At 38.5% G+C, this 14,425-nt stretch overlaps 1 protein-coding gene across 1 annotated transcript in view; it reads right to left on the bottom strand.

Moving 5' to 3' along the window:
• Positions 1 to 10,177, bottom strand: part of LOC108577590 (ras-GEF domain-containing family member 1B) — a 70,644-nt gene extending 60,467 nt beyond the window's left edge. The window contains exon 1 of the mRNA XM_017940772.1: positions 10,097 to 10,177. Within this exon, the coding sequence (XP_017796261.1) occupies positions 10,097 to 10,162 (66 nt within the window). The 5' untranslated portion in view covers positions 10,163 to 10,177. The remainder of the gene's footprint in view (positions 1 to 10,096) is intronic.
• Between the last annotated feature and the right edge of the window lie 4,248 nt (positions 10,178 to 14,425).

Raw genomic sequence — 14,425 nt, 5'->3', positions numbered from 1 at the left:
CAGACGAGACATTCTCCTCTTATAAATACGAATTATGGAAATACGGCAGATGTGAACGCGCGGCAAATTGAAAAATCGATGCAAATCGGGCCCCCGCCTAACTTTTCCTCACGGCCGAACTTTACAAACTGAAATTGCCGAGTGCTATTCGAAACTAACGAAATCTTCGTTCGTTCGAGCCGGGGAAAATTCGATTAAACATTCTCCAGCGAGAACGAACGATTGGAAAAATTAATGCAGATTTCTTTTCGTCGAATCATCTTGTGTTGATTTTTGGAAATGACGTAGTGCAAATGATTACTCGCAAGGTGGGTAACAAAAATATATTTATTCAACCAATAATACTGAAACTAATTTTGGATGTAAGGCGATACGATGCGCGTAGAAAGGAAGTCTACGACCAAAGGCCCCGTGTCTTTTTCGGGGCTCCCTTAAGTAGCCCCTTTTCCCTGGGAAAGTCCCAGGAAGTGGCGGGGGGGGCGCGGGCCTGCATTGCCGAGGCAATACTCTTGTCCCCGAGGACGAAGAAACTCGGAGATGTTTGGAAAAACATCTCTCGATTCTTCGCCTCGAGGGCCAAGAGTCGCCAGGCCTAAGTGCGTGGCCCCCCCGTGGCGGTAGCCACAGATTTTACAGACGATCGATGGAAAAGTTCGATTTTAGTGAAATTGGTAACTGAAACGCATCTGCGTAGGTTACGAACATACTTTAGAGAGGTGTTAAGTATTACAATCGCATAAACGCATTAATGTTCGATGATAATCCGTGAATACGGAATCAGGATGGTCCACAGATCGGCTTGAGTAATTATCTTTTAATCGAATCAATCATTATTCAGCACCGTTTTGTAATAAGCCCTCTTCTATCGATTTTCGATGGGTATATTTGAACACACGTTGAAACATGCATGTATGCTATTTGCCGAAAGTAATTGAGAGATTATCCGCGCAAATGGCTTTATCCCTTCGGCGTCGAATATTTAAAAACTCGGAATTAAAAGTTTTTTTTATACAGAAACAATCGTGTCTTCGCAAGATTTGAAATGACTCCGTTGTACCGAGTAACAGTCTTTTTCTGTGCATCTCTCAGCTACTTAAAATAATCTGCTTTGTGTTAAATAAATCTCATTGTTTAAAGTAATCTGCTTTATATGAAATAAATCTAATTATTTAAAATAATCTGCTCTATACCAAATGCTAAATAATTTCATTTCAACGTTGCAATTAAAATTCTCCAGAAAATATAAACCTGAAAAATAGAACCTGACGGCAAGTTCGTCTTCAAACTTGTGAAACAGGATTTCACGGTGAACGATGGACGTTAAACATCGAACAGAACGCACGAGTTCCCTTCAAGCATGAAAATAGTCTGTCTCCGATAAAAAAAAAGACAGAAAGAAAAACTTCGTTAAGCTCTTTTCCCGTTTCATGTCGCGCCGTATGGCAGAAATGATATGAAAATTCTTAAAAAAAAAAGAAGCTCGAACGAGATCACGGACAGGCTGGACGATTTGACACGGAACAAAACTCGCCTTTGTTCCCATTCACCGGCTTCTCTGTGTTAACCCTTGGACGTGACCTATAAAAAGCAGAACCGCCAGGATGCGCGAGCCGAAGGTAAGTACGAGAGAGTTGCACATCCTCGAAGGCGGTCGGTTAATCAAACTTTAATTCAACTGTCTGGCCCCGTTTAATCGTTGCGTTTTTCATTTCCTGCTGTGAACCAGCGTGAACAAAAGGGAGATAGGGAAGAAGACATTTGGCGAGAGAAAGGGAACAAAGGGGGCGAGATAAGTGTGTATGAACGAGAGTTAAGTCACTTCGTCTGACAGACGAGAATATTTCTCCAGCGATCAATGTCGATCGTGGCGAAAGATCTATGCTGGCTTCTGGTAACTGTGAAATTCCATTAATTTTATTTTATTTCTTTAACCCTCGTACGTTCCTCAGAAATAGGTACGCGATAGATCTTTGGGTGAGATTTGACCCATTGTCGCTTAACGCTATTAGCAATCTTTTCCAATCTGTGTTTCGTTGAAAGTTAGTTAAATTTGTGAATTTCAAATACACAAAGTTGTGACACATTCGGAAAGAAATCAAACATAGTAGAGCATCTGGGAAGAGGCTATGGGTGAATTTTCACACGAGGAGCGTACGAGGGTTAATGGTAGGGTAATTTCGGGAGAGATGGACCAGGCAAGTATTTCCTACCTTATCCGCCGTATGTGGAACGCGTCAGTATTCTTTTGTTTTACATATAGTGTTTGCCGCCCTGAAAAGGACTTTTGGGGTTCCTCAGAGTTTTGTCTTATACCTCCGTGAAGAAAATGAATTGATTTTCTGGAAATCATTTTCAGAATGGCACAGAAGGCACGGGAAAGTATGAGAATCATGACTAATTCATACTTCCTGAAGCGGCAGAGGAAATGAAGCACGAAGGAGTGGGGAAGTGTGGATTGTCTGCTGTCAGATACACTTTTCCTCTAACGTAAAATAACATACATATATGTATAACTGTTTCGATATAACACAGAGCTGCAGAAAGTAAACTTAATGCTGTGAAAAATAAAATTTAAATAGAAACTCTAAAATTATGGAAAATTTGATATCTTTTAAAAAGAAACGTCAACTTTTAATACTGCTTTTTCCCATTATTCTTCATATTAAGCCTACCAGTAACGACAACGAAATTCACCCGAAAACGAACTTCCCTCGTACCCTACAAAACCTCCGATCGACACATATTTCCACTTTAATCATCCCAATTTCACAGAAAGCAGAATTCATCGGCGAAGTTCTGGACAAAGAATAGTCGAAGCAACTTTTTTCACACACCGCTTCGTCGAGTTCCCGCGCGAATCGTGCTCACGTTCGATTATTACTCACAATCAGACGGTCCAACGAGCCGCGATTTCACGGCCTAAAAAATGAAACAACAAGGATTTCGTTGCGGGTGTGTGCCGACGAACCGGGGCAACGATGCGCTTTCAATGCATCTGCCGAGTAACGAAGAAGAAGAAACCGGGAGGAATTGGAGCGTACCTCGAAGAAGATGAAATGAAGACGAAAGGAAAGAAGGAGGTTTGGAAAAGGGCTCGATAAAAGCGGGCAAAGAGCGTGTCGGGATCGAGGGGGAAATGGGAAATGGAGGCACGGCTTGAAGAGAACAGAGCGTTGTGAAGCAAGGAGATAAGTGGAGAGAGTACAGTTTGCAAAAAACCGACGGGGGTGAAACGTGCTCGAAAAGCTTGCATAATTTTTCCTCAGGTATAATAGGATTAACGAACTTGAATGTATCACACAGAGAGATTTATAAGGCTTGAAACTGAAGAATTTTTTCATTATCATCCGGTGTAAGGATGTTAAACGTTATTTAAAATTATTCCGCTGTCGAAAGTACAGGCGATCCTTTAAATTCCTCGAAAATCTGACTTTATTGTTCGTATTAATATTTGCAAAATAATTTCTGTCCCGAGTTCACGGTGATTGGTAATATTGTAACAAGTCTTGAAAACTTCGTCGACTCGAAACTCGTATTTTTTTTAAAAAGTGAATTCGTCAGTTGTGCGATAAATTGAAATAACGGAGATTATTTTCAATATTAAAACTGCGTTAAATTGAAGTTTGCGAGAAAACGTACAACTTTGAATTCATCGATACTCCGAGAAACACTGTAAAGAAAGTGGAATACAAAACGAAAGAAACAGGCCAGGAGTAATTAACGAGAGTGCAATAAAGAAGCAGCAAGAAATCTGTCGCAGGACACAATTCGAGAAATTCACTTAGGATAATAACAGCGTAGATAGAAAAGAGAGAGAGAGCATCGACGCGTGCGAGAGAAGGAACACCGGTAAAATTCAACGGGAGAAATCAAACGTTAATGAAAACAGAAAAAGAGGGAAGAAAGAAGATAGAAAACCGGTACTTTTCTCCAAGGAAATAAATAAGAGCGGAATTGTATGAAAGCGTGGAAAGAGAGAGATTTTTGCGCGGCGAAGAGAAGAAGCGGGAAAAAATACAAAGAGAGGTGGAAAAACAATCGTTCCTGGAAGCAAAGATGACGAAAACGCGTGGAAAGTGGAGGAGAAGAGAGAAAGAGCAAGAGAATGCCGTTCCCATTGGTGAGTTGCTGCAAAGAAATTTGGATCGCAATTACGGAATTAGTTTTTCCCCCCCTGTTCAGTCGTTGGTGCACGAAAAAACAAGAAAAAAAACGACGACGAGGAGGAAAAATAAAACGTCGACGGATGTGTACGTGCTTTCGGCCAGAGCGAAGCCAACGTTGCGGCTCCTCGTCGTTTGCTACTTCCGGTCCCCGTGAATGTCGCCGACTAATTTTCCGGCTGTTCAGAGACCACTTTCGAGATGGACGCCCTTTAGGACGTGATAATCTCGCTTAAAAATCTCCCTACGTTCGCGGATAATTGTCCGGAAGACGACTGACTCGGTGGATATTCGTTAGTCGCGTTACTCTTTGTCATTCTCGCTCCTTTGTACCGTGGAATATCCAAAGCGGTGAATTATCAGGCCGGGTAACGCCGGACCTGGTAATTTCAATTAACTGTGAAACGATCGAATTTTACAGGTGAAACGATTGTTTCTCAGTTTTTTAGGTGTGCATTTGTTGTATAATAGTATTGTAGGAACCGACGACGGAAAAATATAGAGGGACTCAAACGGGAATCGAACTTGGGACCTTCGGCTTAGCTCGGTGCAGACCGGTCTGCTAAATTAAAATAATAAAATCGTCCCCTTGCTGTCCTAACAAGTCCATTAGCTCGGTGTTTAACGACGCAACAAATCAACTTCTTCTCATTCTTACGAAGATCACGTCTAACAATGAGGAGAACTGCTTCGAGATATATCGACAGTATCGTGTACGTGAGTGCGGAGAAATAGCCCGCGTAATCGTGAGTTCGTGTGGCCCCGGAGTATTCTCAGGAATTCTCTTATTAAGGAATTAGCGAGCGTGTTTAACAGCGGGGAAGTACAGTGTAACTTCCCAGTCAGCATGGTTTCCAGTTAACTGCCCCACTCAGATAAGCCGAAATGTAGCAAACTCTTGCGAAGATACGGTTAAGTCGATGCGACTCCGGTTTCCGTGCAGAGAGAATTATCGAATTATCGCATTGGTTACGCTTTAATTAGCAAATTCGCAGGCTGATAAGCTTATTTGTGAAAAATCAACGCGGATACTTTATACTCGAGCGAAAGTACGAGCGGAATGGCCTGAATTGTGCTGGGGAAATTTACGTACGAATTAGAATGTACAATTCGAGGTCTGTAATTAGTCAGATATAAACCGAAACGGTTCCGTTTGGCAACGATAAGAATGAAATATATCCCGTAATTATGTCAAAGTGATAATTACTCTTATTTGCTATTTGAATTCTGAGGGAACTATTGATTTATGTTTAGCTCGAGTTTCAGGAGATTGTTGCTTGAAAGTTTAAGTTTTAAGTAAAATTCGTGCATTGAAATAGAATATAGAAAAATTCATGCGTTGAAATAAAATATAGTACAATTCGTGAGATTAGCAAGAGTTATATCGATCCTCGTTATCACTGTAATATTTAATTTATTTATTTACAGCAGAAAGAATGAGTGGAATAACGAGAAGGATGTCACAGAGAAGAAGAAGAGAAGAGATAAATGATCAAATATGAAAAATATCCAACAAACTTGGCCATAATTGAGTTATAATTAGATAATTCTATTTTGTCGTATACTAAAATACGTTATTAATTATTCAAGAAAAGAAAGTGTACATCTTCTAATGCACAAATATACTCGCGTCCCGTAGCGATCTACAGTTTCATTCGCGAGTATAATTAGCGGGCAAAGCTTTTCCAACCAACGCGAACGTAATTCTCCATGCAAGGATAAAAAAGAAAAAACCGATGGAGATATGTCTAGAAGCCCCGCGGCACAATTCGCCGAATATTGCTATCGATTAACAATTTTTCTCGTGAATCAAGCTATCCGTTTCACGAAAGTCGTCCAAAATATTACCTCGAAGGTACAATGACTTGCTGAAAGCTCTCGTCTCTCTCGGCGAAGATGAAATATTCGGCTGCAGCCCCTCTCATTTTCCTCTGGCCCTATCTCGGTTTTCGATTATAGAATCCATATAACCAGCGCGGGAATTGACGGAGGCGAGCCCTCTTTCTGCAGTCTCATGTAAATCGATAGCACATCGTTGAAAATTGCAAAAAGCTTCCGCCATTAAGAAAAAAAAAGAGGGAAAATGAAAAAGCAGAAAGATGGAAATGGAGTGAAACGTTGGCTCGGTCGAAAAGCGACAGGACAAAGGGGAAGGAGTAAGAAGAAAATGGGATCGGACGAGAAGGAGCGAATGAAAATCGCGGACAGAACCAAGAAGTTATTAAATAAAAAATAAATATGTTTCTCTGCGTGAAATCATAAGAAGTAAAAAGATAAACGGAAGGATGAAAGAGAAAGAATGTGAAAGAGAGAAATTAGAGCGCAGCGCAAATAGATTGGCGCAGACAGAAAAGGAATAATAAAGAATGAACGCAGTGTCACTATAAGGGTTGTATAGAAATCTGTGAGACAATGGTCAAAGTCGAGAGTGAATAATTAACCGAAGTAGGATAGAAGATTGAAGAACAAAACCGAGAAAAAGAATATCTTCAAGGATTCGTCGTTCATACAACACACGCTATTTATTTTATCTATTCTGTGGTATCACAGAAAAATAACCTATTCAAATTCGAGTTGCTGTGTTAGACGCTAACTTGTGTAAAATTTCAGTCTCCTATGTTAAACTGTTTGCAAGATAATAAATGTCAGATTGTTGAAAAATTGAGTAAAATAATAATTGTGGAAGCGATAGAATGTCTGTGAGTGGTCAGTCTGGAGCGATGGTTGCGCGAACGAAGGATGCTTCAGCCAGAGCTATAGAAATGTGAAAGAAGAGTGTTTGGGACAGAGTACTCGAAAATATCCTGCGAACGAAGGATGCGTGGCCATCCAAGGATTTCGGTGGACGTGACCGAATGGTTAAGAATGCCTGCCCAGAGTGAAAGGCATAGAAAAATAGAGAAATAGAGAATAAGGGTGAAAGAGGAGCTCGCGAGAAAACGAGAACAAATAATATTGCGAGAGAAATTGACAAACTTATTTAAACAAATTTCTCATTATTCCTCAAATTACCGATTGTAGGTAAAATCCCAAAATCCGTACATTACGCAAGAAAGGGTGAAAGAGGAGCTCGCGAGACAGTTGTGTGAAGAATATTACGAGAGAAATTGAGAAACTTATTTAAATAAATTTTTTATTACTCCTCAAATTACCGATTGTAGGTAAAATCCCAAAATCCGTACATTACGCAAATCGAGACTAATCTCGCTAGAAAAGTGACAGAGGAGTGGAGGAGCGGCGTTGAAAGCGAGACGGCGGAAAAATTGACGTCGCTTATCGGTACCGAACGTTTCGAAACAAACGATTCTGAAACGAGAGAGAGATCCACCCTTTCAATTCCATTTCTCAGCCAACTCGGTTTCGTACTCGTCCGTTTTCGCCGCTCGAGCCTCGACCAAGCAGGCGGAGAAACGTAGATAAAGGTTTTAATTCCGTGCGAATGGATCAACGCGCGAAAATCGGACGGGTGGATCGAACGAGGCAACGTACCGTTGTGGGAATTGCACAGAGAGGCGGCGGATGGGAGGTGGGACTCGATTGATAGACCGGCTGAAACAATGGTTAACTTCGCAAGTAATCGCTTAATTCCGCGGATTCCCAGGCTACGTCCAGCCGATTTCCGATTGAACTGTCTTCCGGACTCTTTTTTTTCCCCCCCTCTATCCTGTTGATCGAATCGATAGCTTCGGGACAATTGGACACGCACGCGCGGGTAATAAGCAACCAGCGTTTTGACGCGCTTCTCTTGGCAATGGTAGACTCGATAAGCTGGATTTTAGGCGGCATTTTTCCACTTTTTTTTTTCATTTCTCGATCGTACCGGTTGCAATTTAGGAGATTTCAAATTTTCTTACGATTTATTTGTTGCAGAAATTAGTTTGGATTTAGTAGGTGTACGGGTTAATTCGGTGTCTTTTGTCAAAAAGTCTGGATGACTTCATCGACTCAAAAGCGCCATACCTTTTCGAAGAGAGAATTCATCGGTTGGTCGATAAATGGGAAAAAGTCGTTCAACATAACGGAGATCATTCTGAATATTAAAACTGTACTTGATTTTTTGTAAATAAGCACTGAAGTTTGCGAAAGAAGGCACCGAATTAATTTGTACACCTAATAGTTGTTCGTAGTGCGGTGATTTTTTGTATTTAACTTGATCACGATTGGTACTTGTTTCTTTCGATTCTATTCTTTCGAAAATTGCACCGAGTATTATTTAGGTATTGAATTTATTTAAGGAGATCATATAATAAGAAATATCAGAGTTTTCAGGGAGGAAAGAAAATGATTTTCTAGTTCAAACAAATATTACCCTTAGATTCGCCAATAGTAACTCACCAAGGATCGAGTGAACTCTAAAATAACACGAAAAAATTCAGAATTTTTCAACACTCAAGTAATCACTCAAGCGATCAATTCGCGAATCATTAGAAATAACTCACCAAGGATAGAATGAACTCTGAAATAACGCGAAAAAATTCAGAATTTCCCAACACTCGACTAATCACTCGAGCGATCAATTCGTGAATCGTCAGAAATTCCACATTATCTCATATCACACGATTTAATATATCCTTCCTCCACCAATTTCCAGGGACTCGTCATCGATAGTTATCGATTAACGATGCTGGTGAATCGTTACGAGTTACTCCTCTGGCGATTGATTGCGAAAATTTCCCCGAGCGTTGCACCGCTATGCGCCAATAGCTTTCCCCCTTATTTTCCCGTGGAGCCTGGCCATCTAACGATATAAAGGTGGCCGCGAAATAAGGCGAAAGAAAGCAAACAATGCCCGCCGGCACGCTGAATGACTCACTTTGTTGCTTCCACTGCGAAACTTTCCTCGTCGAGGTACTTTTAAGGAAGTTCCGAAGAACAGTAACGGCAATCATTGGCGAAGAAACGGTCGATTTGTTCTTCCTCGCTTGGCCGAGTACTCGTCGAGCTTTTTCACTCGGCTATCGCCTTTTCCTGTGCTGCTGCTTGAAAGCGCGACGACATTTTTACGGGACGATTTTCCTATGCGACTAATCCATTCGGACGTTCGAAAATTCTACTCGAGCACAATTAAACCAACGGAAACGAACAATATGAAGTTTAAACGGCAAGCTGAATCTTCTGTGTATGATTGATGAAGGATCAATTTCAAACATGATTTACGAATAAGAAATGAATTCTCGAGGAAATTTATTGGAAGCTGTATTCTTCAGTTTCAAACCACTTATTCTTTATTGTCCTCATCGCTCACTGTCGAAACTGAAGAATAGCACCGATTTGAGAAGCTTCAGAAATAAAGAACGTGCTGCAAGATATTTGCATACTCCATATTAGGACGATTTAACTCTCTTATTTCTCTATTTAACAGTGAAAATCTTCAACGAATCTTGTCGTGTCCTCAAACCCCAAACATTGACGCGACCGACGACCCCCCACGTTGACCTACGGCGCTCCGGTATATACCTGCCAATAGAAGCTCGCGAAAGGGCCTTACTTCGGAAACGGCGTTGATTGACCCTTTCCTCGAACCTGCAGCTACGGAAAAATATATATAAGCAGCCCTGTTTAACATAGAATCAGTCAAAAAAAAAAGGAGCCTTGTAACAAGAAGCCGAACCACGGCCAACAAGAACGCTAAACATTTACATAGAAACCTTCATCCCATTCCGCATTGGGTTGAAAAAAGACCGTGACCACAGAGTTCTATTCCACGAATTAATATCTTTTAATGTTCAGTAGTAGAGTGGTGAATATTTCCGACGTTTAAATTAGCAATATTGACTTATCTTAAGTTATCAATAATTTTCTTTTCGTGGATGCTGCTATGAGAAATTGTAAAAGTTTCAGGACTTAGGGTGAACAAGGGTTAGGGTTAATTTCCTTCTCGCGATAGATAGAATTTTTGGCGGATCAAAAGCACGGAGAATTGATTTACTCACGTGTTCTGTGTTTATAGCAGCACCGTTACGAATATCTTGATGATCGGCACCAGAACCATTGACCATACCAGAACCGGCGCCAGCACTTCCGCTTCCCTTTCCACCGACACCGCCAGCTGGTGTTTGTGGCAAGCTCTGAAAAAAATAGAGAAACTATGTTAAAATCATTTATCGAAGTAGAAAGAGCAGAATAATTTTTCCTTCGTTTCTGCTAAATTATTCTTCATTCCTAGGAAGTAATACTCTTATTGTAATAATTTTTCTATTTTGAATTTTTTAAATATTTATTTATGTATTATACATATTCAATAATATATTAAATTTGTAAATTGATCTTCCAATATTCATATACTTCAAGTAATTAATTAAATCTTTATTACAACTGGAAATTTTCTAATTACACAATTTGACAAAAATATTTGTAAAATATTAAAGTTGCCAGGCTTGGATAAAAAAAGCTATTTACATAAAAACACACCGTTTACATTTCCAGCTACTCTCTTTGCTATGTATATGTGTGTATATACATAATACATGGGTCAGAAATGTTTGCAATTAAAACACCACTCCGCCATATCCTTCGAGTAATTAATTATCCCGCATTTTATCTAAGAACGCCAAATCTCCGGATTTAAAACGACGGAGACGATGTAAGAGCGCAATGCATTGTTAAAAAATGTGCATTTCATAAGAATTCATGTTTCTACAACGCGCAAAAAACCGCCAGCACGCATAAATAAAGCGCAGAGAAAAAAGAAAAGAGGACCGTCAAAACAGAATTAACGAAATAAATAAATTTAAATATTTTCACGTTTCGTTATCGTATTCACTCGGAAGAGAAAAACGAAATTAAACTGCTCTCCCGCGGCGTTCCCCTCTCTGTTCCCATTTTTGGCTAACCTCTTGACGAATATCCTTTGTTAATTTTCCCCTGGACGCGCGGTTTACGGTGGACAGCCGGCGAAACAAAATAAGGCGGTGCGCAAAAATCACGGCGATTTAGCAGCGCAATTTAATGCTGTAAATTACCACGGACAAAGAAACGCAGCGGGGCAACGGTTGGCTGCTATTTGCTCCACGCGCTTCTCCCCGCAGAATCTGCGCTAAAATCTTGCCTCGATTTTGCCCCCTTTTGCACGCTCGCTTCTTTCATTCGGAAAAGCTTTCCTAGAACTATTTTCCCCTGTATTTCGCGCTCGAGCTTTCTCCCTCTCTCCCTTTCTATCTTTCAGGGTGCGAGCGGCTTTTACGAGAAGGATTAGATGGTGCAAAGATGGTCGTAAAGGGAAATTTCGTCGAACGTGTTTGCTCGTTCTTATTCCCTCTGAAGCTAGATAACGTCGCGGAGGAATCTTGTACACAATAGAGGAACACGTGTTCGAAATCGTATCATGCATAGTACTTTCAGTGCGGGAAAGTTCAATTAAATTTTAGATGCTGCAATTTATTCTATTTCACACTGAATAAATCAAGGTGTGATTAAACTCGCGTACCGGTTCCGCATTTAAGCATCGAACATTACGCGACCCGAACATAGTGTATAAAGTGTACTCAGGAGCAGGTAGCATTAAACTGAAATAAAAATTGACTTACGCCAGCTTATGTTATAGGAATATGCAGGCCTATCTCGTTCTGACTTTAGCGAAGCAAATATGTTCTCTGATCGATTGTACTAACACGTTTGCTAATTATACATATTCATGATTAAACTTAGGTCAAATGTAGGATAAATGGAGTACATATTTGAGAAAAGAAACGTAACAGTACGAGATTATGTCAATGTTTTATTCGAAAATAAATTTGATTCCTTTTATTTTATTTTATTTATAAATTACTAAATTTCTTTCTCTTATTTATTTCAAAATAAAGATTTACACGATCTCTTCTAAATTTATTTTGAAATAAAAGATTTCGACGTTATGCCACATTATTTACAAAATGCTGAACGGATTTTCTTTAACAGATATAAATCTTTTGTAAATTTTCAAACAGATATTTCGATGTTCGTTATTTATCGATCATTTTTGTTAGTACTCTGCTAAATCAGCTGTAATAATTCGTGAATGTTACAGGTAATATATTTTCACGTGAACTTTCAGTTACCATGTTTCAATGTAAATTTTACGAGCAATTGACTTCGCTTAAATCGACGTGGTTTAGATAGTTGCGGATCACTCAATCGTAACTTTAGTTATTTTGCGAACCCCGAATTGTTTGCGATGAATTTTCGTTTAATGTGCCGGTGATTGTGTACTCGCGAATAAAATGTATTAATAGCACTTTAGTGTTTGAATATAATATGTTATCAATTATTTCGAATCATTAATCGTACGAGTGTAACTTTGTAGCAACCACGATGCTTGATTTATAATACACGCGAATCGTTGGATGTTATGTCACACCTAATTACGAAATAATGGAATAATACGTAGAAATATTGGTACATTTTATAAGAAATTCGCAATCATTTCTGCGAACCATGTATTAGAGAAATAATAGAAAAATAGGGTAATTTATGTAATATAAAGTGTAGAGTACTGTAATAGAAACTTTAATTTTTTTCAATTTCACATTATTACTAACTACTAAACCAAATCACCAGAAAAATTTTCAATATTATTATTGAAGTAAACTTTCGTAGAACGAGAGTGAAAAATTGAAAGAATCAAAAGAAAAAACGCGAATTCGTATCTTTTTCGATTCTAGAATATAAGAAAATTTGAATAAAATACGCGACGAGAATTGGGGAGAAGCATAAGTTACACGTGTAAAAATATTCAATACTAAACGAACTAGGAATGAAGCTGTTATTTCAATACGCGATGCACTGACTCTAGTATTTACTAAAATTCAAAAATTCTCGTATAAATTCCGAAAATAGATTATTAATTACGGTAAACAACTGAGACGGTTTAATTAAGGGTGGGCATGGTGCTGCTTTAGTTTGAAATGATTTATAAACACATAATTAACAGAGGAAAAACCGTGAAACGGCAAAACGTCTACATTCTAATTGTTATAACATGTAAACAGAACTTTAAATTTAGTGTAAACAGAAAAAATATATAATACAATTTATTTCACGGTATTGCAACAAATAAACGTTGAATCAATATTTAATTCGTATAAAAACAATTATTTAACGTAATAATTTTACCTTCACTATGGCTATTTTTAATCTACGACCACAGGTCAACCTGATTTCTAATCCTTACGAACTTTAAATTCAGTCGAAACTGAGAAAATATATAATACAATTTATTTCACGGTATTGCAACAAACAAACGTTGAATAGATTCTTAATTCGTATAGAAACATTTATTTAAAATAATAATTTCACCTTCACTATGGCTATTTTAAATTTACGACCAAGGGTCAACCTGATTTTTAATCCTCCGAACTTGATTTCACAACGAGAAAGTAATAAGATCGTTGAAACGTACTTATTTGTCAAAGAAACTTGCAAAAATGTATAAATAATAATATGTAATGTTTTAACAAATTTTTGGAAGTATAAATTAATAATAAAATTGTGAAAATTAATAAATTATACGTTATTATAACATTAATAGAATTATGACTAAACCGAAGTTCGAAGTCGAGTATTTAAAGTCTGATATTACGTGCCTAGCGAGTGCCGGTAATTGTTAAAATTTGTTTAATAATTAGTAATAGAAATTCTAATTGATTCTAATGTATACAAGTGTTACAAGAAGGCTGAGTGTGTACAGGGTGGACATAGACTAGCTAGTAGCCCCCGACCACTCTATTCACATCTCAGAACCTTCAGGTCAAAATACGCCGCGAAGTGTCTAGGGCCCAGTATAAAGGGTAAATGATTTCGCGGGACATCGGCGGGTCCTTATATACCTGCGGTACCCTCTCCCCAAAGTCATTAGCAAAATCGTCGGTTAGGTCAGGCGGGAAATTTTCGCGGGAGATTTTCGCGGGAGATTTCCGATATCGTAACACGGTATAATTTATCAATTTTCACAATTTTATTAAAAATTTATACTTCCGACAATTTGTTATAACATTGCATATAACAATTTATACGTTTTTACAATATTCTTCAATGGAAACATAGGTTTTAGCGTTCTCGTTACTTACTCGTGGTTAAATTAATTTCGTAGGGATTAAAAATCAGGTTGACCTGTGGTCGTAGATTAAAAATAACCATAGTACAGCTAAATTTATCGTGTTAAATAATTCTTCTTACACGAATGAAAAATGTATTCAACGTTTGCTTGTTACAATACCATGAAATAAATTATTTGTGCAGTTCTGTGCATTTTCTGTGCAGTTCAACCTAATTTACTTAAATTTACA

Source organism: Habropoda laboriosa, unplaced genomic scaffold, assembly GCF_001263275.1.
Source record: "Habropoda laboriosa isolate 0110345459 unplaced genomic scaffold, ASM126327v1 scaffold578, whole genome shotgun sequence".
Classification (NCBI taxonomy): Eukaryota; Metazoa; Arthropoda; class Insecta; order Hymenoptera; family Apidae; genus Habropoda; species Habropoda laboriosa.
The sequence above is the reverse complement of the archived record's forward strand: the minus strand, read 5'-3'. Positions and strand labels throughout refer to the sequence as shown.